The sequence below is a fragment of the Lutra lutra genome, chromosome 3, assembly GCF_902655055.1.
Source record: "Lutra lutra chromosome 3, mLutLut1.2, whole genome shotgun sequence".
In the NCBI taxonomy this organism is placed as follows: domain Eukaryota; kingdom Metazoa; phylum Chordata; class Mammalia; order Carnivora; family Mustelidae; genus Lutra; species Lutra lutra.
The window spans coordinates 33,504,705-33,528,002 of NC_062280.1; the positions used below are offsets into that span (position 1 = coordinate 33,504,705).

The 23,298-nt window shown below is 44.2% G+C and overlaps 1 protein-coding gene across 2 annotated transcripts in view; it reads right to left on the reverse strand.

The window, feature by feature from the left end:
- Positions 1-22,817, reverse strand: part of AP1S3 (adaptor related protein complex 1 subunit sigma 3) — a 68,283-nt gene extending 45,466 nt beyond the window's left edge. For both annotated transcript variants that reach the window (XM_047721126.1, XM_047721127.1), the window contains exon 1: positions 22,629-22,817. In XM_047721126.1, coding sequence (XP_047577082.1) covers positions 22,629-22,631 — 3 coding nt within the window. In that variant the 5' untranslated portion in view covers positions 22,632-22,817. The remainder of the gene's footprint in view (positions 1-22,628) is intronic.
- Positions 22,818-23,298: the final 481 nt, after the last annotated feature.

The following is a 23,298-nucleotide window of genomic DNA, read 5'->3' on the forward strand; positions in this document are numbered from 1 at the left end:
GCCCACCATGCAGCCTGACACAGGGCTCCATCTCACCACCCTGAGATCATGACCTGAGCCAAAATCAAGAGTCAGATGCTTAACCAACTGAGCCACCCAAGCACCCCCATTTTCTATCATCTTAGACTCTCCCTTTTACTTACTTTTGAAAGTTGACTTTATACTTCCGGTATTTAGAATATATTTACATTCTTTTATACACATGTGGCTGAGATTGTTAATGTTCTTTCTTGGGGCTTCAATAATTTCAGATACCGTTCATGTTTATTTTTTACAATATTTGAAGGAAAAAGTAATTGTATAAACAACGTTGCAAGGTTCGCTCAGGCATCATTTCAGGTGGTTTGTATTTTCCTCTTTCCATTTTTTTTTTTGCAAATTTTCTGTAATAATTATGCATTAGTCATAGTTTTAAAAATTTAAGTGAAGATTGCTAGGGAACTACAGAATAGAGGATCTACCGTAACACAGGAAGGCGAGAACTGGGTTTTCTGGGATACTGAGCAGCTGGAGGCAGAGCTGTTACTCAGGGGCATGAGAGGGGCCCTGGACTCTGCCACACACCCCAACCCCGCACCCCACACACCCTGCCCAAGAAAATAAGGCTTTGCGGATGTGAGCCTTAGGTCAAGAAACAGCCCAGTATTTATTAGCATTTCCTTCATCAAAAGTGAAAAAAAGTTAACATAAATTCTTCTCAGAGGGCAAGTATGACCCAAAACACAGGGAGGAAAGCTAGAACTGAGTAGTGAGGTAGCTAGAAGTGAGCCTCGAGGATCTGGAGAACGCCATCGCTCTGATGGCATCACTGGCAGCTTCAAGCCAATCCTATCTATCCCTGAGGCCCCAGGGATCCAGGCTGGGAAGTCCTGCTTCTGCTCCTCCCTGAGCAACCTGCTCCCTTTGGATACATTTTAAATTCTAGGTTATTACCGAGAATTTTTTTTTAAAGATTTTATTTATTTATCTGACAGAGAGAGAGAGAGAGAGAACAAGCAAGGGGAGTGGCAGGCAGAGGGAGAGGGAGAAGTAGACTTCATGTTGAGCAGAGAGCCCACCGTGGGGCTCGATTCCAGGCTGGAATCATGACCTGGGCCAAGGGCAGATGCTTAACTGAGACACCCAGTCACCCCTATTACTGAGAATTTAATCTAATGCTACATGGAAGGGGGATTTGTTTCTGCTTTGGTTATTCCATAGGCCACCAGAGACACAACAGGAGAAAGGATTCTTTTCAAGCACATTTACATGAGAGAGTGGTATACTGTATAATTTCTACTTTTAAACAGTTCATCTTTTTCATTAATGCAGACCTAAAATGATCCCTAAATTTTAATACTCTCATGGTAAATCAACTAGGATGTCCTAGACTAATATTAGCACTAGAAAACAATGCAACTAAATTTCCTTAGAATACTCAACATTTTCCTTTCAACGAATTTTAACAGGTTAGTGAAGTTTTAAGAGACTTGATTAGACAGGTCATAACAATGACCTCATCCATTGCTCCCTTACCATCTGTTCTTAATAAAGCAGCCAGACTGAACAGAGGATAGGTCACTCCCCTGCTCAAAATGTTCTCTCCGGGACACCTGGGTGGCTTCAGTTGGTTAAGCAGCTGCCTTCGGCTCAGGTCATGATCCCAGTGTCCTGGGATCGATTCCCACATCGGGCTCCTTGCTCAGTGGGGAGCCTGCTTCTCCCTTTGCCTCAGCCTGCCACTCTGTCTGTCTGTGCTCGCTTGCTCTCTCTCTCTAACAAATAAATAAATAAATAAAATCTTTAAAAAAAAATTTGTAAAATGTAATTATTTAGCTAACTCACAATAGAGCTGTGAGAATTTAGAAGATTAATGTGTAGAATAATATTGATGGGTTTTGAATTATGTCTAAATCAACCACTGCTTCACCTCTTAATGGCAGAATTTTGCCTGTGGGAGAGAAGATAAATTAATTTCTTCCGGGCAACGTTGATATACTATCAGCATGCAAGTATATTCAGTGCCAATCTTTGGTGGATACAACCAGGACAACAGATGAAAAAGCAACATGAGAACACTATGAATTTTTTTTGCTATAAATTTTAGAGTGAAAGAAAAAAAAAAGGAATAATCCATCATCTAAAGTCAAAGAAAATCTCTTAGCCCATTTACTGGAAAGACTAACAATCATGAAGTAATTGCCACGGGGACGTGACATTTAGTTGATTAACATTTAACTTCTCAACTAGATACAAATATCTGTTCTTCCAGCACATTTGATAATACCCCTCCCAGAAAATGAGACAATCGACTATCAGAAAAAAGTTACAGCCAAAGAATCTTGACAGCACAACTGTAGACCAGGCTTGCATCTAGCATGTACCTAGATTACGTGGACTACCACGGTACAGCAAGTAGAAAGCAAACCTCTAAACGTTAGCCTGTGAAACTTTAAGTAAGTAGGAAGTAAAAGAATTTTCTTAAAGCCATTCATTACAGGTAGCCATTTCACTTTTTTGTTCTCCTGGGAAAACCCTGTTTTAATTCCAAGCCAATATTTTCAGAACAAGGATCCAAGCTTCTGTCAGCATCCGTCCCTTCATGTTCTCATGCTTTTCTAGGTACTGCTCCAATGGCAGAGCGGCAGTGCCCACCCGCTGACTTCAGAGGGAGGTGATAACAGATTCCATCAGCACCAGTATCAAGGGAGCTTGATGGTGGTTTTCTTTTGTTACAGAACTGAGAATGACCTAACAGAACACCATCTAACATCAAGATGCTTTGACATCTTTGTCCATGGCTCTTCTCAAGTCTGGGCTATTTACTGAGTCTACTGGGTCTCCTACTTTTTCTTCAAAAGCAGTCTTTAAGGATTTTTTTTTATTGAGAAATGAGAAAAGAGCTAGATGGACCGAGAGCCAAGAGTGAGGTGTTTTAAAATCTGTATATGCACTAAAAATCCCAGTGTATGACCAGAGAGCTCACAAAATGCTAAAGCTGGATAGGACTACCAGATACAATCTAACAGAAACTCAGTTCCAGAAGAGAAGGCACTGCCCACAGTTGTATCAGTGGTAAGCAGTTGAGTCAGGATGACTGCCTGGGGAACCTGACCTCAGACACTGTTGTCATGTGTTCGTGACCTCAAACACTGTTGCCATGTGTGTCACGCATGCACACACACGCATATGTGTTTATTTTAAATTCCAGGTTACAGCTGTCTTTTGACCAAAGCAAAATGCTGCTGGGCTGGTGAAAATTTAGACTAAGTGGCTTAATATGTGACAAAGGGGAAATAAATGATACCTGACCCCCTTCTTTCTTTTGTAGTTTTTTGAAATACACTACTATAAAGTTTGCAGCTGGCCCACAGAAGCATTGTTATTTCCTTTCTTGAAATAACACATGAAGTAATGTCTACTTATCTAAATGCAAAGGTCTGCCGTCCCACTTACCAAAGAAATACTATCCGGAAAAGGCTCAACAAATACTGTGTGAAGGATAGAAAATTCCCAATAAACTAGACAGCCATTATTTTTAATAGACCATTAAAGATTCCTCTTTTACTGGTCCATTCACTGCAATATTCTTTTAAGAAGTGCCTGATCATTTTATTATGGTTTAAAGTTTGGCTCCATTTTTAAGGATTTAAGATTTTTTATTGTAGTAAAATATACATAACATAAAATTTGTCATTTTAACCATTTTGAAATGTATAGTTCCATGGCGTTAAATACATCGTAACGTTGCGCAATCATCACCACCATCCATCTCCAGAACTACTTCATTTCCCCAAACTGAAACTCTGTCCCCCACTGAACTGAACAACAGTTTCCCACTTCTCCTTCCCTCCCCCCAGCCCCTGGCAACTACCATTCTACTTTCTGTCTCTGTAATTTGATACTCTAGATATGTCATATATGTGAAATTACACAGCATTTGTCCTTTGTGACTGGCTTATTTTACTTAGCATAATGCCTTCAAGGTTCACCCATGTTGTAGCCTGTGTCAGAATTTACTTCCTCTCTAAGTATCAATAATATTCCATTGTATGTATATATCGCACATTTTATCCATTCATCCATCAGTGGACATTTGGGTTGCTCCCACTTTTTGGTGAATCATGCTGTTACAAACATGGGTGCACAAATCTTTTCTTTTTTCAAGATTTTATTTATTTATTTGAGAGAGAGAAAGAGCACACACGGGAGAGGGGCAGATGAAGAAGGAGAAGCAGACTCCCCACTGAGCAAGGAGCCTGATATAGGACTCTATCCCAGGACCCTGAGATCATGACCAGGGCTGAAGGCAGATGCTTAACTGACTGAGCCACCCAGGTGCCCCCACAATCTTTTCAAGTCCCTGCTTTCAATTCTTCTGAGCACATGCCCAACAGTGACATTGCTGGATCATATGGTTATTCTCTGTTTAATTTTTTAAGGAAACACCATACCATTTTCCATAGCAGCTGCATCATTTTCTATTCCCACCATTTCATTTCAAACCTAAGAATTCCAACTTCTCCACATCTTCGCCAACACCTGTTATTTTCCGGGTTTTTTAAATAGTAGCCTTTCTAATGGCTGTGAACTGCTATCTCATGATCATCCCGATTTACATTTCCCTAATGAATCGTGATGCTGAGCTTCAGGTGCATGTTGGTCATTTTGATATCTTCTTCGGAGAAATGTCTAGTCAAGGCCTTTGTCCATTTTTTCATTAAGTTGTTTGGCTCCATTTTTAACAATTTCATCTATACACAACTGTAGATGCTGGGGGCATTCTGGTTTGAAGGTTATTTGGAACATGGGAGTTGTGTTTATGCCTTGGGGCCTCTTAGACATAAGCTGTAGAAATTAGAATATGTGATTTGGTAGGGGCTTTTTTTTTAAGATTTTATTTATTTATCTGACAGAGAGACAGCATGCACAAGATGGGGGAGGGACAGAGGAAGAGGAAGCAGCAGACTCCCCATGGAGCAGAGAGCCCAACTCAGGGCTTGATCCCAGGACCCTGGGATCATGACCCGAGCTGAAGGCAGACTCTTAACAGAATGAGCCACCCAGGTTCCCCAGTGATTTGGTGTTTTTAGGTGCCCTGTGAGTAGTTTAAGCCTTGATTATTCTGTACCTATTTACTAACTGAGTCAGCAAAATAATAGCCTTAGGAAAAACAACACAGCCTAGCTGCATCGACTGTGGTTCCAGTCCCGGATTTTACCAAGAACCAGTTCCATGTGACTTGGCAACCTGACCGGCATCTCTGGGGTGCTGGACCTGAAATGATTTCCACAGTTCCTTTCAACCCCAACCGCCTCACACTAGATACCTATCGCACAAGGCAACAATAACCACAGATTCTTTCAAATGATGGGATGCAGAGAGTGCTTCTTAGATGGACAGTCATAAAGCAATTTTTCATACTTCTCAGAAACCAAATATTCTAGGAAAACACAAAGTTTTTCTTTTTTTTTAAGATTTTATTTACCATTTATTTGACAGAGAGAGATCACAAGTAGGCAGGGAGGCAGGCAGAGAGAGAGAGGGAGAAGCGGACTCCCCGCTGAGCAGAGAGCCCAATGCGGGGCTTGATCCCAGGACCCCGAGACCATGACCCGAGCCAAAGGCAGAGGCTTAACCCACTGAGCCACCCAGGCGCCCCACACAAAGTTTTTCTGACCAAAGTCTCCCCTCCCTGCCCCCCCGCCCAAGATATGAGAGCCATTGCTTTCTTGGAATAAGGCAAGTGCAATAAAACATGGTTCTCTTGGGGCGCCTGGGTGGCTCAGTGGGTTAAAGCCTCTGCCTTTGGCTCAGGTCATGATCCCAGGGTCCTGGGATCGAGCCTCACTTCGGGCTCTCTGCTCAGCAGGGATCCTGCTTCCCCCTCTCTCTCTGCCTGCTCTCTGCCTGCTCTCTGCCTACTCGTGATCTCTGTCTGTCAAATAAATAAATAAAATCTTTAAAAAAAAAAAAAAAAACATGGTTCTCTTCTACCCTTTGCCCTTAGAGAAGTGGTTTTCAAGTTTGAGGCTTTTTGCTTTTTGGGTTTTTGTTAAACATGAAGTCTCTATCTAAACAAAAGTCAGTGACAAAGAGTCAAAAGTGAGATCTGAGCAGCTCTGGTTAGAAACGTTGGGGGTTTTCGGGGATCTCCACGGAGCCTTGATTGAACACTATTGTCTCATTGTTCAAAGAGCTGGGGGGGGGGAGCGTGATAAAGCCAGGATTGTGCCATAAAGTCACAAAAACAAGTAAACTGGAATCAAAACTGGTCATATAGCCAATGACAAAATGGCCTTTTCTTTTCTTCCACTATTGCCTCATGTATGCTATGCCATTCTGACCTCCAGTAATGCCAGACAAGTCATCCTCAGAAGCAGAGGTACTCCTCTGAGTGCAAGAGGTAAGAAGGAAGGGGCCAGCCTGACATCCACAAAGGATCTCAAACTTAGAATTGTGTATTTATTCAGGAGGTCACAGGGAAGCCCCAGGGAGGCCAAAAGACAGAGACGTTCTTCATACGGGATATAAGCTTGTGCCCATTTGCAGACTAAGCTCCTGGCCGACACAGTGCATCAATACGTGTTTTAAAATATTTTGCGAAACATTTTGCAAAAGGGAAAATGAAAGTGCACGATATTTTACGTATGCTACATGCATTCGCTTGTTACGCGTAAGGCTTGAAAAACTGCCACAATATTTATAGCCTGGCTTAGCCACTTTGTTTTTTTTTTCACATGCCAGTGGCTTCAGAATATGGAAGTGGCCTGGGTTTCGAACCCCTACCCCAGTCCCCTTGTGACTCTCACCAGGAGGAAGAATATGCTAAGTAAGTTTGAGCAAAACCACAGAGAAGAGGCTGCAGTGGGCATAGCTGGCATCGTTGAGTATCTCACACTCCGCTCTCTTAACAATGGGAAATGGTTATGCTCTGCCTTTTGTTCTTTGTTCTGCTCCGTCTAGTTCAGAGCCTGCAGCCTAGGAACAGAGACCACACCCATCAGAATTGAGTTTAATAAAGAGGCAAAATGACAAAGGGTTGTTCTTTCTGCTTCTCGGACATCACAAAATTCTGAAACCAAAAGTATTTGAAAGTAACATTGAAACCATCCGTGGTCACCATTCCAGGGGCATGGGGCCAGGACTAATTTTCCAAAGACCCTAATAAACTTCAGTAACAAAATTTTCACTGATCGTGGGAACATTCGCCATTTGCAAAACAGGCTCATGCTTCAAATACAGAAACTCTTGTTTGTACTTCAATCAAAATGAGGCTTGCACATTAAACTAAAAAAGACAGCAAGAATTCTAAGACTGTACAAGAGATTTCAGGCTGACAATAATAACAGAGACCCAACTTTATTTTAAATGAACGTGATTTAATTTTTGACTTGGACTTTTAATTCATTTTACCAATAGAGCTTCATAGAGTTAGCAAAACAACACCATTGCTTCTATAAATGTTCTATAAACCACACTAAAAAACATCTGAATATCTTCTGCTATAAAACTAAGGACAGTCTTTGATTCTTCTTGCATGGTAACTTTTAGTCATGGGCTCGTGTAGGATACACATTCTTTGGGAGGAAGAATCTGGAGGAGGTAAGTCTGGGAGAAACTGTCCAGGGTTGGTTTTGGATTCGATCCAGAGAAAGCTGAGAGACTGGGTTAATTAATTCCAGAAAGACCCAAGTAACAATTCTTTTAGGTTCTGATTTAACCTTCAGATAACAATCATTTTCCTTAAAGGTTTATGAACCAACTTCAGATCTTGGTACTAACTAACTGCAAATGAATGATGCACAGATTTGTAAACCAACTTAACATGTGGACCTTGTCAGAAAAACTAAAGCAATGGGTCCAAGCTTCCGAAGAAATCTAGAAAGGTTTTAATTCCACAGCAACGAATTCAAGCCCATTAACCATTCTTACGTGTGCATTACTCTGCATTCCACAGAACACTACCCTACCAGACAGAACTTTATCATCGTAGGTTAATTGGCTAATGAAGAATGGGATGTAACACAGGCTATTTTTGTCATTTTGTCATTTTGCCTCTTTATTAAACTCAATTCTGATGGGTGTGGTCTCTGTTCCTAGGCTGCAGGCTCTGAACTAGACAGAGCAGAACAAAGAACATGATGATAAGCCTCTATGACAGAGAGCGGATGATTATTCCTTTCATCTCCATACATGTGAAAACAACCACTTCAGTTGGTCACTTGTCAAAAGTAAATCAAGAGATCACAGGGCCTCTTTCTAAGCAAAGTCAGGGCTCCAGGCCATGGACACGCTGCATTGCTAGAGAAGCAGGAAGTGTGAGTAGCCACAAGCCATCACAATCACGATAACTACCAGCAGGAAACAGATAGTGAATGTTGATAAGAGGCCCCGGACAGATGTCCTGGAATACCCATGTCAGTGACTAAGCTCAAAGGTAGTGGCAGAGAGGGATTCCAACACAGATACCTCTGGCTTTAAAGCCTGAGGTCTTGCCACCATCCACACATCAATCCTTCCTACCAACCGGAGGCAGTCTTTGAATGTGCACAGCATACATGAGACCGCTAGTTACGGCTCCCCAGCCTTCCTAGTCTGTGTTAAATAGATGCATAACACTACCATCCACAACACCGTTCAATAGAAGACTACAGGTAATCCTCATAACCTGACAATTAGAATAAAATAGATTAGCTAGATTAGCTCTCTACAGAAGACACAGTCCAATCAACCATGGTGTGGTCATTCTACCGCAGGAACGACAACCAGAAGAAGGCTTCAGGATCTACTCAACAGTAGCTTGTCTGACGACAGCTGTGTTAGCAGCAGTGGTCTGCTCAGAGTCCTTGGAAAAAAGGACAATTTGGAAGAATTTGTGAACACAGCTCCAGAAAAGGTGCCCTGTCTGGCCTCTATAACTGCTCAGGGACCCCTTCCTTCAGGAAGACTCCAGTCTGTTGACCACAGTTGAACACAGTATTCCACATGACAATTATACTTATCAATAAAAATGACCCATTGCATGGCAGGTACGGTTTGGGGCACATTTACACATATTATACTGTTGAATCCACACGCTTAGGTGATGTATTATATTGAAGATAAAAGACATTATGTTTCTGACACTTAAAAGACTTTCCTGGAGTCATCAAGAAATAGGTCTAGGCATTGCATTCAGGTGGGAGGGGGGGTGGTCATTGCAGTCCACCATGTGTCGACAGGACTGAAGATGGACTTAACATCTTCAATTTGAACACCTGTTTTTCTTTTATGAGATCTCCCAAACAGCATGAAGGTTTTTTTTTGGGGGGGGGGGGGGAGGGTTGTTTGTTTTTTGTTTGTTTTTTTAAGGGAGAATACAACAGATGTTTTGGGATCACTTTTGCTGGAAATAACAATTCTTTACATCACCCAGTAGAGAAACTGGCAATGTTAGAAAAGCACACTCTATTTTCTCACTTCTTTCCCTTGCACAACATCTTAACTTGTTATTTTAAAATCCAGAAATCAAATCTAATTTTAGCAGTGTGTAGCTACAGAAGAAGTGATGAAGTCATTGGTACCCATAAATGTGTGAGTTGGCAGTCAAATTGATATTTAATCATAAATCTTTCAATGATGTTATAAAAAGATACCACCCCAAGATGCATCGGTCAGTTCTATCTCAATAAAACTGGGGAGAAAAAAGAAAAGGAAGTCCTACTCTGTTCATGAATGTCTTATTTTGCAGCTAATAAAAAAGAACTTCACAGCTTTTTGGGGTCACTTTTGCTCAAGGTCTAAAAATTTTAGCTCCCACAGTCAAGACTCTACTATAGAATATAATTCTAAATTGGAAGTATGTCATAGAAGCTTTCAGGTTGTAGATATTTGCTAAAAATACAATGATTATTGAAAAGCTATTCTGGGGCACCTGAGTGGCTCAGTGGGTTAAGCCTCTGCCTTCGGCTCAGGTCATGATCTCAGGGTCCTGGGATCGAGCCCCGCATTGGGTTCTCTGCTCAGCAGGGAGTCTGCTTCCTCCTCTCTCTGACTGCCTCTCTGCCTACTTGTGATCTCTCTCTGTCAAATAAATAAATAAAAAATCTTAAAAAAAAAAAAAGAAAAGCTATTCTGTTCTTTGAACTCTTACTGATAAAATGTAGTTATAGTTACTGGATATAAGAAGGAACTTGGGAAAATGAGATTTAAAGGCTGGTTTTATTAAAAAGTCTTTTTTTTTTTTTTTTTGGTGCAAAATGGTGGCTTATTAAAGAATGGGGACAGGACCTGTGGGCAGAAAGAGCTGCTCTAAAAAGTCTTAATGTCACTGTGTTAGCAAGATTTAGTATGGTCTTTAAAATCTCAGCATTTTGACCCTGAAACTGATTTACATGGGGCGGAGATAGCACCAATGCAAATCTTATTGGGATAATGTTTGCTAAGCTAGCTGCTCCAAAAATTACTTTCTATCATGATTTAAAAGACACTTTTGATATTGACTTTACTCATAAATATGGATAAACATCACTTAATCAGACAAGCCCATTATTTCAAAGAAGGTCACTTTGAACAACTCTTTTCTCAGAACAAAAGTTATTTCTCTCGCAGCTCTAGACAAGGCGCCAAAGTTGAAGCCTTCACATTCAGTCCTGCATGCTTCAAAATGTTTTATTTTTAAGTAAGTGTAATGTTTGAATTTTAATAGGTATTGACATATAGCCGCTCAATAAATATTTACTGCCTGAATTTTGTTTTAAAATGATCATAGGCAGGACGCCTGGGTGGCTCAGTGGATTAAGCATCTGCCTTCGGCTCAGGTCATGATCCCAGGGTCCTGGGATCGAACCCCACATAGTGGGGCTCCCTGCTCAGCGGGGTGCCTGCTTCTCCCTCCGCCTGCTGGTCCCCCTGCTTCTGCTCTCTGTCTTTCTGTCAATCTGACAAAGTAAAATCTTTAAAAAAATAAAATTAAGTAAAATTATCATAGACAAAGATAGGCTCAAGTTCTTCTGAGAAATGGGTATAGTTCAACTTACCTAAGACAAAGAAGATGAACATAAAACTTTACATTCCATTTTAACACCTCAAATCAATAGCATCTGTCTGTGTACATACTACCCTCCACCATCCAAAAATACGACAGAGGGACAAGGATTTAGTTTAGGCGCTTGTCCCAAGAAGGGCCTGTCACACTGCTCATTGTCCACATCTATGAAACGATGGTCCTGAACAGAAGAGAAAAAAAGCCCGACCTTCCTGGATGGTCCTCCAGAGAATGACATGGAGAAAATCTCCTGTCTTTCAACACCCTCCACCGAAGTACTCCACTTTTTCTTCTGCACTAGATATCTGGGTGTTTTGGAGAAGAGAGAGAGTGTGTGTGTGTGTGTGTCTGTGTGTGTGTGTGATTGTGTGTGTTTTGTGTTTTCCAAACTCGTTCCCCTACGCATCCATGCCAGGGGGCTTCCCGCCCTGAAGCACCTCGTGCCCAGATTGGCCTCACCATCTGGCCCCTCCTCCCTGCCCATGTCTGAAATAGGCTCTTCCCCAAAGCAGGTCTGTAACATGCTTTCAGGACTCCTGTCCAGATGTCTCTCCACTTCCCTATGAACCCTAGCCCCTGCGGACCACAGCTTCATTTTCAACATTCTTTGAAGAAAGCCACAGTTTACGGTAGCATACAAGCTGCTCTACTTACATGTTCCCCCCCCCCTCCACGCCCCCCACTATTGGGTCAGAAGCATTATCAGTTCTGTTTCCTTTATAGCTCCTTCATCATCTCCACGTCTGGGTTTAGACCACAGTAGGTATTTGGTAATTTTTACCTAAAGCAAAACAATAATGCTGTGCTTCCTTTACACTTGACCTGACTGAGGCCAAAACTGCACCTACTACCGTGCCTAGACTCTGTCAACAAACAGACGTGTGAGCAGCGCAGTGATTCACTAACTAGTTATGTGCGCTCCGAGTTGGTGGGGTCATCCTTCCTTCGGGGCCAGCTGCAGCCATGGGAGCTCCACCTGCACGCTGCGGGGAGGACAAGCCCAAACCTCATCGGCAGCAACACAAGGCCACGCGGGTCAGCAACTGAGAATCAGGCCAGCCCTGCCTCTGATTCTGACCCATTCGGAACACAGTGTGTGTTAGGGTCGGAGAGGCAGAGGATTTTCTTGTGGCTCATCACAGACTGTGAGAGCCAGGAAGGATTTTTAAGAGACTATGCCTCAGGTCCGTGCTTGCTTCCTGGGACAGCAAGAACAGGCCCAGGGAGGTAGGGGAGTGGTGAAGGTAACAGCAATGAGCAGGGCTGGGTGACGGCCCGAGTCCCCTTAGTTCCAGGGCAGCCATCCTTCCAAGTGTTAGGCTCTTCTGTTTTTCCAGTGATGTCTCTTATGCTACTATTAAAATGACCTTTCCTTCTCTTCTCAAAACTATATGAAAGTGGTAGAAGAGAGTTTGGAGACAGACCAGGCAGGGTAGGCAGAACAACAGATGGTATTTTAGAGATACACAAGGGAACTAACCCACTCGGGAGACCACACACACACACACACACACACACTCTCTTAAACACACCTGCAATTTCAGTAACACTGTACCTTGGCTGGTAAAAAGGCAACTCCTCTCCAAAACCAAGCAGTGGAGTGAAGGAGTGAAGTGAAGCTGCTCCTGACTTTGAACAAGCCTCAAGCACTTCTGATCCATTTTCCCAAAGCTTGAGGAGGGTATTAACATCTTTCTTACCTCTAAAATTTAAAAAAAAAAAGGGACGCCTGGGTGGCTCAGTTGGTTAGGCAGCTGCCTTCGGCTCAGGTCATGATCCCAGCGTCCTGGGATCGAGTCCCACATCGGGCTCCTTGTTTGGCGGGGAGCCTGCTTCTCCCTCTGCCTCTGCCTGCCATTCTGTCTGCCTGTGCTCGCTCGCTCTCCTCTCTCTCTGACAAATAAATAAAATCTTAAAAATAAATAAATAAATAAAAATAAAAATAAAATTAAAAAAAAAAAAAAACAACTTTGTCCATTTGAGCTATCTGGAAAATCCACCTGTGAGAAAGTCTCATTCCCAGATAATACCAGATGAATCCTGTGCTAGTGGGGTTGACCAGGGGTGTCAGTGAGACACCAGGCTCTCCTCCAGGATTTGCATTTCCTTTTAACTGCCTGTCTTTACAGTCTGCTTATTAACCCCTTCCATTGACACACACATCCAGCACCCGCACAGTACGCTCTCCTCTGAAAAGCTGAGGGCGGGATCGCCCTGCCCTTCTGGACTCAGTCCCGAGCCTCTCTCTCTCCCCACAAGCCCCTCCCAAGTCCTGCTCCATGGAATTCCTGCAGCAATTATATAATCTGAATGACACACTTTCGTGTTTAATTATCCACTCCCGCACTCATCTAGATTTGCTACGCATGTCACAAATGTCTTCCCAACGACACGAGTTTCTTGTAATCAAGGAACAGATCTTATACCTGTGGGTTTTGCTTTTCTAATAACCTCTCCAAATAAGAACTCAAAGAGGAGGGGTGCCTCAGTGGCTCAGTGGGTTAAGCCTCTGCCTTTGGCTCAGGTCATGATCCCAGAGTCCTAGGATTGAGCCCCACATCGGGCTCTCTGCTCCACGGGGAGCCTGCTTCCCCACCCCACGCCCCCACCCCCCCCACCCCCAGCCTAGCTTTCTGTCTACTTGTGACCTCTGTCTGTCAAATAAATAAATAAAATCTTTAAAAAAAAAAAAAAAGAAAAGAAAAAGAACTCAAAGAGGAAAGCAAGTGAGGAAAAAAAGAAAAAAAACCCTGAAAAGTGATTCACATATTATTTCTTCATTTATCACTTCCTCTGGACAGAGTAATCAATTGGGAATATACCAACAATACCTGTTAAGCATTTAACTTTTGTCCCATAGTAAATACGCCTCTCACTAGGTTTTTTTCCTGGAGTCTTCTGAGAGGCAGACTGGCTTTCGGTTCTGTTTCAAATCATTTAAGGAGCAAAAAGAAACTGGAAATAGCAAACATTCCCAGCAACTTTCACTACGACTTTGAAGTTGAATGAAACATTAATATCTTGGGACCCTATTCGTATTTCATAGTGATGCTTATTTGATCTTTCTTAATGCGAATTTTTTTGTGATCAGAACAAACTTGGTTTGAGAGGCTATGCTTAGTATGCAAACCTCAGCACCCTGCATGGTAATGACCACTTAAATGTTGATTAAGAACTTTCATTATTTTCCTACAGCAGCCTACCTAGCTAGCACTCATTAAAAATCTGTCCCCAGGGCCTTTATACCTTGACAACGATGTCTACAGCCTGAACAAAATTTGTTAGGAGGAGGGAGATGGCATATCTGTCAACCTCTTTCAAAGTTCAGATTCAATATGAGAGACAGATCTGCCTTGCTGTATATACAGTCAAGTCTCCCCTTCCCTCTTAGTTTTTTACCAAGACAGTTGATGTAGATTATCTGAATCCTTAAAGTACGGAAGTCATGAGACTGAATTAACTTTGAAAGGAAGGACTCATGCACCCTGCACCTAGAATTGAGGACCTGGCTTCTTAGTAAAGAAACTGAAAGTACTTGTCTAAGAAATAAAAGAAAAATGTCCCAGACCTATGCCGGGTAATTGAATCCCACTGGGAAAACTGATCTTACAATAACCCTTACCTTCTCCCACCTCCCCAGTGTTTACAGTCTATGATATTTTGTTCCTTTAGTTCATTGGTTCAGCTAAGTTTCCTAGGGAGAGAAAAAAAAAAAAAAAACTTATGAACTGTTTTTAAACTTTTTTTTTCCTGTTTCTCTTAAAAATAGCCTTGCTAACATTGATGGAATGCATTCTAGGTGCCAGGACTCACGCAAAGGGTTTGGAATGAATTATCTTGTTCGATCTTCAGGTAAATTGAGGAAGTGGGCCCAGTGTGAGAGTGATAAGCAGAGTGTTCAAGATCACAGAGCTTATACGCAGGGCCTTAGGCTGTCTGCCTCATCTCATTCTCTTCCTGGACACATTGCCCTGACATCTGACACCGGCCTCTCCAAGTGACTGCAGACGGGGGCGGGGGGGGGGGGGGGGGGGGGGGGGGGGCAAAACACCCTGTGTGTCACTTCCACAGGGAAGGAGTAGCTAAATATTTACACAACAGAGGTATGTCTTCCAACAGCACGTCCTGTCCCCCATGAAATTCTGACACTTCTCTTAAAAGTCAACATTTTTTCAAGTCTTTTCTAGTTTCACATGCATAACAAAAAGTTGATACTTTTTTTTTCTTTTTCTTTTTTTTTTTTTTAAGATTTTATTTATTTATTTGAGAGAGAGACAGTGAGAGACAGCATGAGCAAGGAGAAGGTCAGAGGGAGAAGCAGACTCCCCATGGAGCTGGGAGCCCGATGTGGCACTCGATCCCGGGACCCCGGGATCATGACCTGAGCCGAAGGCAGTCGTCCAACCAACTGAGCCACCCAGGCGTCCCTCTTTTTCTTTTTTTTTAAAGAAGAGAAGCTGGGGGTGTGCAGCAGACACTGAAATTGGGGGCAGAATAATTCAGTGATGGGGCGCCTGGGTGGCTCAGTGGGTTAAAGCCTCTGCCTTCAGTTCAGGTCATGATCCCAGGGTCCTGGGATCCAGCCCCCCATCCGGCTCTCTGCTCAGTGGGGAGCCTGCTTCCTCCTCTCTCTCTGCCTGCCTCTCTGCCTACTTGTGATCTCTGTCTGTCAAATAAATAAATAAATAAATCTTTATTTAAAAAAAAAAAAAGAATAATTCAGTGATAATCAGAATCTGATATCACATTTGATGGGGCCTCTGGGCTTTTTCAGAGACATGACTTCTTAATCTCCGCTGGAATGTTTGGCTCTCTGTTGAATGCAGAGAGGCCGACCCCAGGTGATCTGACAGCCATCTCTGTACTTTAATGGTTTAGTCCTATGAAGCAACCAGAAACATTCAACATTGTTAGCATAAGTTTTGAGAGTCACTGAAGTGAGAGAGATGAATCAGATTTTTGCCCCTCAGCTATTCTCGATTCTTACGTGAAAGCAAGGTACAAACAGCAATCTCAGACATCTGGCCAAGAGCCCAAATTAGAGAAAGCCTCTGTGTATGTTTGTGTGTGTGTGCGCGCGTGCGCAGGGAACTTCAGGGAACTTCTGTTTCCATCCAAATTCCAGACACATCCAACCTTAAAAAGTTACAAAAATAGGGGAAAACAAAATAAAGTTTTGCTGGAGAAGTAATATAAATGACAAAATTTTTAAAAGTCATTTTTCATATAATTTAGAAGATTGACATTCCAACAGAGGAAACTGAATGGCCGAATAGAGCATACAATAAAGAGTGAAACTTTATCACACTAGGTGTTTCGAGACCTTCTCAGAAAGAATCACTGTTTCTTGTATACTCTGCTAGAAGTTCCCAGTTTCTATATGGGCATATCTGCCTTATTTTACACAAGAGCTAATGTACAGGATTTATGTTGACAAATAATACCACACCCAGATTTTTAGGGCCGACCAGGGAGGGGCTAGAGAAGCCATGACGTCCGGCACCCAAGACTCCACGGAGACATGGACAAAGGCAAAGCCTGGGAGAAGGGTATGGATCCTGAACTCTCTGTCCAGCCAGAACTGGTTCAGGAAGTGACCAAGAACCAGCTGAGGTGGCTGGGTGAAGGGACCTCCTCCTTAGGCCACACAGGGTTGAAATGGCAGAGCCTGACATAGCCACCAAGGCCAGGACTGCTCCTAATTCCACATGCCCCAACTGGTCCCTACATTGCCCACGTCAGAAATGTCCGCAACTTCCATAGAGTAAAAAAGAGATGATGATTTTCCAATGCCTTATAATAGCTTCTTCTGTGTAATTGATATAAAATATTTAGAAAGTTCAGAGAACTTCCCACCAAGAACATGGGTTCTGGGAAAGCATGAGCTTCCGATTTATTTAATGCAACCTCTGGGGCCTAGACCCAGGGCTAGTTTCCATGAACACAGGGTCCTTACCCGGAGCCCTGAGTTCAGAAGGATCCTAGACTTGGTTTAATGCCCTGCAGTCATCTGGAAATTCTTAATAATTTTGAACAAGGGACCCCACATTTTCATTTTCTATGAGGTGCCACAAATGATAAAGCCAGTCCTACCCAAAGCACTGCCTGTCATAGGGCAGGTATCCAATTCATTTGTCAAATATACAGTGAAGTAATGGAAGTTACCTTAGAACACAGGTCAGCAAACCATAGCCTACGGCCCAGTTCTGGCCCTCCACCTGTTTTTATAAATAAAGTTTTATTAAAACATAGCCACACCCATTTGCATCTTGTCCATGATTGCTTTCACTCTGTAAGAGAAGAGTTAAGTGACAATGCCAGAGACTATAGGACCAATAAAGCCTAAAATACTTCCAACCCAGCCCTTTACAGAAAATTTTTCTGACCCTTGCCTTAGAACACCAGTCCAACTTTTTTGTGAGATGTAGTGTGCTAATCTTAAGCAGTTAGCCATAAACAAGATATTTCTTGGGTTTTTATCTTTAAAGTTTGCAAAAATTTTGCATCTTGGACCCAAATGCATTCGTGATTTTGTGTAGAGAAGTTTTTAATCTAAGATGATCTGTATATGTCACATTTATCCCTTGCTGTTCCCTTTCTATAAGAATGAGTAGAAGAGGGGCACTCAATCAGTTAAGCATCTGCCTTCAGCTCAGGTCATGATCCCAGGGTCCTGGGTTCCCTGCTCAGCAGGGAGCCTGCTTCTTCCTCTCCCTGCTGCTCCTGCTGTTTGTGCTCTTGTTCTCTCTCTCTGTCTCTCTGACAAATAAATAAAATCTTAAAAAAAAAGAAAAAAGCAGAAGCACGGCAGTTTGCAAACAATGGCCTCAGTTTCCCCTCTTTATTTATTTATTTTTTAAGATTTATTTATTTATTTATTTGACACACAGAGATCACAAGTAGGCAGAGAGGCAGGCAGAGAGAGAAGAGGAAGCAGGCTCTCTGCTGAGCAGAAAGCCCGATGCTGGGCTCGATCCCAGGACCCTGAGATCATGACCCAAGCTGAAGGCAGAGGCTTTAACCCACTGAGCCACCCAGGCGCCCCAGTTTCCCCTCTTTAATGACACAGTGTGGAAAGGAAGTTCCTGTAGCATTTAAGTATCCACACACCCACCATTTCTTACCAGCTCTGAGGTCCTCCTGGAAAAGATCCATCAAGGACATTAAATTATGGAATCCTGAATGCCCTTCTTGATGTAACGTACTGTAGGTCTATGTCCCATCACACTGAGAGACTAAAGAACGCTTGTATTCTTTTCCCCCAGGCACTTTTCAAAAACTCCTTAGAGACAGCCATTTCAGATCTAATTCTAAGACTTGAGACTCAGTCAGAGTTTTTTCAAAGGCCAGGTTCCTCATAATAGTCAATGGAGTTTCATTCCTACTGTAAATAATTTGTAGCACTCCTTTCTCATAGTTAAAATTCACAATTTATCCTGCTATCAGGAGCCACATAATGAGCACATTTTCTCCAGCTGGTCAGGATGCCAGCGAGACAGATAAGTCCAGCCCTGAGAGGATTCAAGGGGCTTTGCATCTGGCTTCTGTGTACATTCTCTCCCATCACAGGATCTGGGGGATACAGGTAGTCAACAGGAGTTTATCCTGGGTCAATGGCTATGATACTTTGGGGAAAACAAAGAATTCCATTAAAGAAGAACAAGATATGGCAGAAAGGAGACTTTCTCAGAGGCAAATAAGGGTCCCAGGAAAGAAGTGACCCCAGGGGAGTCCTAGACCACTGGGAGAACCTCTGGCCATTGTAACTACAAAATAACATCAAAGGAATGAGTCATGGAGATACCCAAAACTGCTTATCTCTAGGGACTCTTCAAGGAGTTCTCTTTGTTGGTGTTGGGGGGTGGAGTGAAGAAGAGGGTTAACTTTGGTCAATAATGAAATCATTCATGGGACCCAAAAGGACACACTGAAAATGCCCTGTGGGAAATACACAATCTGCTGACCATTGCCTTCCAGCTGCTCTTAGTAAAATGCCATAGAGAAATAGCAAGCTATTGATGGTACTTGCCACAGAAGCCAGTAATGGGAACTCAAAAGTAACATTCCTGTGAGGGGTAAATACAAGTCTCACTGATGTTGTTGGGAGAACTTGGAGAAGGGCTGTCGTGGTTTACCCTCTGGGGACAACTGAATACCACAGAGGGGCAATTCCCTCCCCTATTCCCAAGCCCCTCTACTCACCTCTGGCCACACCTCTGGCCAGCAGCCCAAACCAAGCCTCGGAGCAGGAAGGCACTCATTACTATAATAAACGACTTCACCTTCGAACTACAACTTAAACTACCAAAATAACTACACACTTATTACAATTCCCTTAAGGTGGGACAATTAAATTGATACACTGGGTGGGGAGAGAGGGATCATAGCAGGATACAGGTTCTTGTTAGACTTCTCCCCCCTCAGCCTCTGCACTCCTCTTCACCCTTCCTGTCCCCACATAATACAATGAGATGAGGATGAACATGAGCATCTCTGAATTACTTGATTTAGGGAAAGGGTGCATTCATGCTGTTTCAAACTAACAACAGTTCTGATAAAGAAATGGCTTCACAGTTCAGCTCGGGAAGCTCTCTCTCTCTCTCTAAAGGAAGATTTAAAATCACACCAAAGAATCCATTTTTTTCTTCTTTTTTTAGTGTAAGCAAATATCACTTTGGATAAACAACATCCATTATGAGAACTGGCTCTGCAACACAAGATGATTCATATTTCAAAAAAACTCTTGAGCTTCTTTCAATGGGTAATTCCTCTATTTTGTTGACAATGTGGTTTAAAAAGTCACTTCAACTTTTCAGAAGCATACAGACTAGATAAAGCAAAACTGACTTGCATTTTTACTAAAGGTGTTCCCACAGCTTTTTAAACATCACCCTCTAAATCCTCACTGCTACCTTTTACAGAAAAACAGAACAAAGAAACAAGTAAAAGAAAATCCTCCTTCTTCCACTAACATTGTCAACCATTCAATAGTAAATTCTTCCCACTAAGATGTTTAAATACACTGGGCTCGGAAACCACGGGATTCCTTGAAACACAATAACCCTACGTTGTTCTCTATGCCAGAGGTTTCAAAACCAAAGACAGGGTGCAGAAGTACAAAGTTGATTCAAACAAGATACTCCAGATACAAACACAGTCCCAAGATTCAGGAGGTATGAAGTCTCTGTGCTAGAAATCTGGACCACCCACACAAGGGAATGAAGAACCATTTCCTTAGGGAGGTAGCAGGAGGGATGCTGTAAGCCATCTTCCAGTTTCCTAGAGTAAGAGCTGGCAATAGTCAGGAATGGAGCAGGAGAAAAACAAGGAGTCACCAAGTGGCCCTCAAGGAAAGGCCAAAGCTGCTGGGGGAGAGGGGGTTACCTCGTGGCAGGAAGAACAGATAAGATGCCATAGTCCCTGAGCTCTTACAGCGGGCAAAGCTGCTCTAAACTCATTCACTTGCATTAACTCACAGAGCCTGTCTCTGACTCCTTTACACTCTTAAAAATAGATGGCCCCCAAGACCTTTTATTTATGTAGGTTGTTTCCTTTGGTACGTACTGTAATATACATTTAAATGAGAAAATTTTTTAGATATTTACTAATTCACGTTTAAGTAGTATTACACATTAACAGAAATGACTTTCTCATAGACAGTCACAATATTCTCCAAAGAAGAAAAAAGAAAAAAGAAATTGTGAGAAGAGTGGCACAGTTTTTCAAATCTCCTTCATGTGCGGCTCAATCAAAGGCAGCTGGGTTCTCTGAGCTGCTTCTGCTTTCAAACTGTCACACTATCCCAGGGCATGTTGGCCGCAAGCAAACACCACATTGAGTCACATAGGGAACGACTATGAAAAGGGCAAATAACATCATAGCGCTATTATGAACTATTATGAAAATACTTGGGTCTTGCGGACCTCTGAAAAATTTTAGGGACTCCTTAGGGTCCCCAGACTGCACTTGGAGAACTCCTTCTTACTATCCCCATATCGCAAATCAGCAAACCGGCACAGAGAGGTCAAGGGGACTGTGCAAGGACACACTGCTGAAAGAGGTCAGAGCAGGTAAAAGGCAAAGAGCATAATACTTAACCTTTATCCGGTTGCTGCAAGGATTGCCTGAGACGGTGAATGGGAAGGGTTGAGCAACCCACCAGGCCTATCAAGTGCTCAATAATAACATGAACATTTCTGTCGGGCAAGGTCTGGTGGAAAAACTAGGGAAACTTCACGCATTTCTGATTACCTGATTATATGCCACCAGCAAGGAAAAAGAAAACTCCACAGCAAGGACTGTCTAGAGCAAGGATCCTGCCCCTGCTCTCAGGGTGGAAGTAGCATTTGGTACTCAGTAATGCCAGGGCCTTATTCCGACCTCCGTTAGGCAAATGATAACGGCGAGCTAGGCACACTGTCACCGTGTTCCTCGGGAAACCGGAGCAAGCCAACAGAGCTGCTCCATTATTTACAGGCTTCTTTTTGCATCCCACTGTCCTTACAAGGAACCCTCAACAAACAACCGAGGCACCTCTCGTCGGTGCAACCAGACCTCCTCCAGGAACCAGCCTGTGTGGCCCTCCTGTCCAGGGGCTGAGCACCCCACTGCACTCCTTCCCCACCGATTTCTGAACCCACAGGCACTCCCGCTCCTGCCTGAAGTGGGGGCTCAAGCCCTCAGAGTGCAGGTCACTTCTGTTCCTGCTTTCTTTTGGGAAGTGAAGTCACCTGGGGAAGTGGGACCCCCATACTCCCAAAACACAAACCCCAGACTGAAGGCATTGGTAGAGGCGTGGGAAGCTACTGTTTTCATTCAACTGCTCGCCAGGATCTCTCACCTTGAGCACCAAAACTCCTCTCCCTGTGTCTCCTTGTTTCTACATGGACACCCCTCCTTACACACACCCCAGTTCACTCTCACCAACAGCCAGAAGCATTTTTTTTTCAATGTAGAAGGAATGAGGTCTGTGATCTTGCTAAAACTCTCCCAAGACTCAACTCCGTGGGAATAAAACCCAAACTCCTTCAAACTTGTCTTCTAGGACCTGCCTCAACTGGCTCTCTGGCCTCCGTCTATCTTCCTGATACAAGCCAGGGTTTCTTCTCTCTCGGGCCTTCGCTCTGTCCGCGCCCACTACGGGCAGGGCCCCTTCACGACCTCCAACAGCTCAGACGTCACCTCCCCAAAGAGGCCTTCCCCGCCACCTCCTCTAGAGTTGCCTCTCCACCCCTCCATCCGGTTGTAGCTGAGACTTCAGAGCGCTCACTCGCAGAGGTACCCTTTAATTCCCGGCAGACGACACGGCTCCCTGCGCACCCACAGCCTCCTCCGAGAATGTAAGCCCCCCGCCAGCACAGGTCCGCCGGGTCCCCCGCGACTCCGGGAGCCTGGCCCCGTGCCCCGCACGCGCGACGCGCTCAGCGAACGAGAGAATGAATGAAGGAGCTGCGCTCGAGGCCGCGGGAGTCCCGGCAGGCGTCCGGGTGGCCCGCGCGTCCGCCCCGTCCCGCGGCTGCACCGCAGGCGCGCGCGGACTGGGAACCGTTCGCGGCTTCCCCCACCCCCGGCCCCGCCGCCGCAGGTGCCTCCCGCCGGCGCGTGCTCCCGGGTCGCTCACCATGGTGGCCGGGCCTCCGCCGTCCCCGCCCGCCGAGCAGCGAGCGGCGAGCGCGGTGGTCACGAGGGCGCGAGGCGAGCGCAGGAGCGGGGCGCGGCTGACAGGTGAGGTGCCCGCCTCAGACCATAGCTGCTTCCCACAATGCCCTCCAACGGAAAGTTCGCAGACTCCTCCCCGCGCTCCTCCCCTCTCCCTCCTGCCCCTCTCCCTCCTCCTCCTCTCCCTCCTCCCCGGCTTTCTCCTCCCCTCCCTCCTCCACTTCCTCCTCCCCCTCCTCCTCTCCCGCACTCCCCCGGCCCGCGCCGCGGCTGTCCCAGCCCGGCGCCCCGCAGGCGGCAGCAGGTGCACTGGCACCTGCCGTGCGTCTCTGCACCCCCGCACTGGGAAGCGCTAAGCAGGGAGCCCCGAGGGGGCTGCTTTCCGGATTCTGCCCGGGGAATGTGTCATTCATTTATTTGAGAAACGTTTATCTGCCCTGGCACTTGCGAATACACTTAGGGAAAGTGGCAGAGGCAGGCTGGTCCTAAACCGCGAAGAGAAGCAGTGGTTGGCAGATCCGGAGCTAGAAGCAACTACTTGCCCCGATTTCTTTCTTTCTTTATATCCTTTAATCCTGCAATCCAAGGACACATTGCTTTCTACAGGCCCGGTTTTATAAGACGTCTCTCCT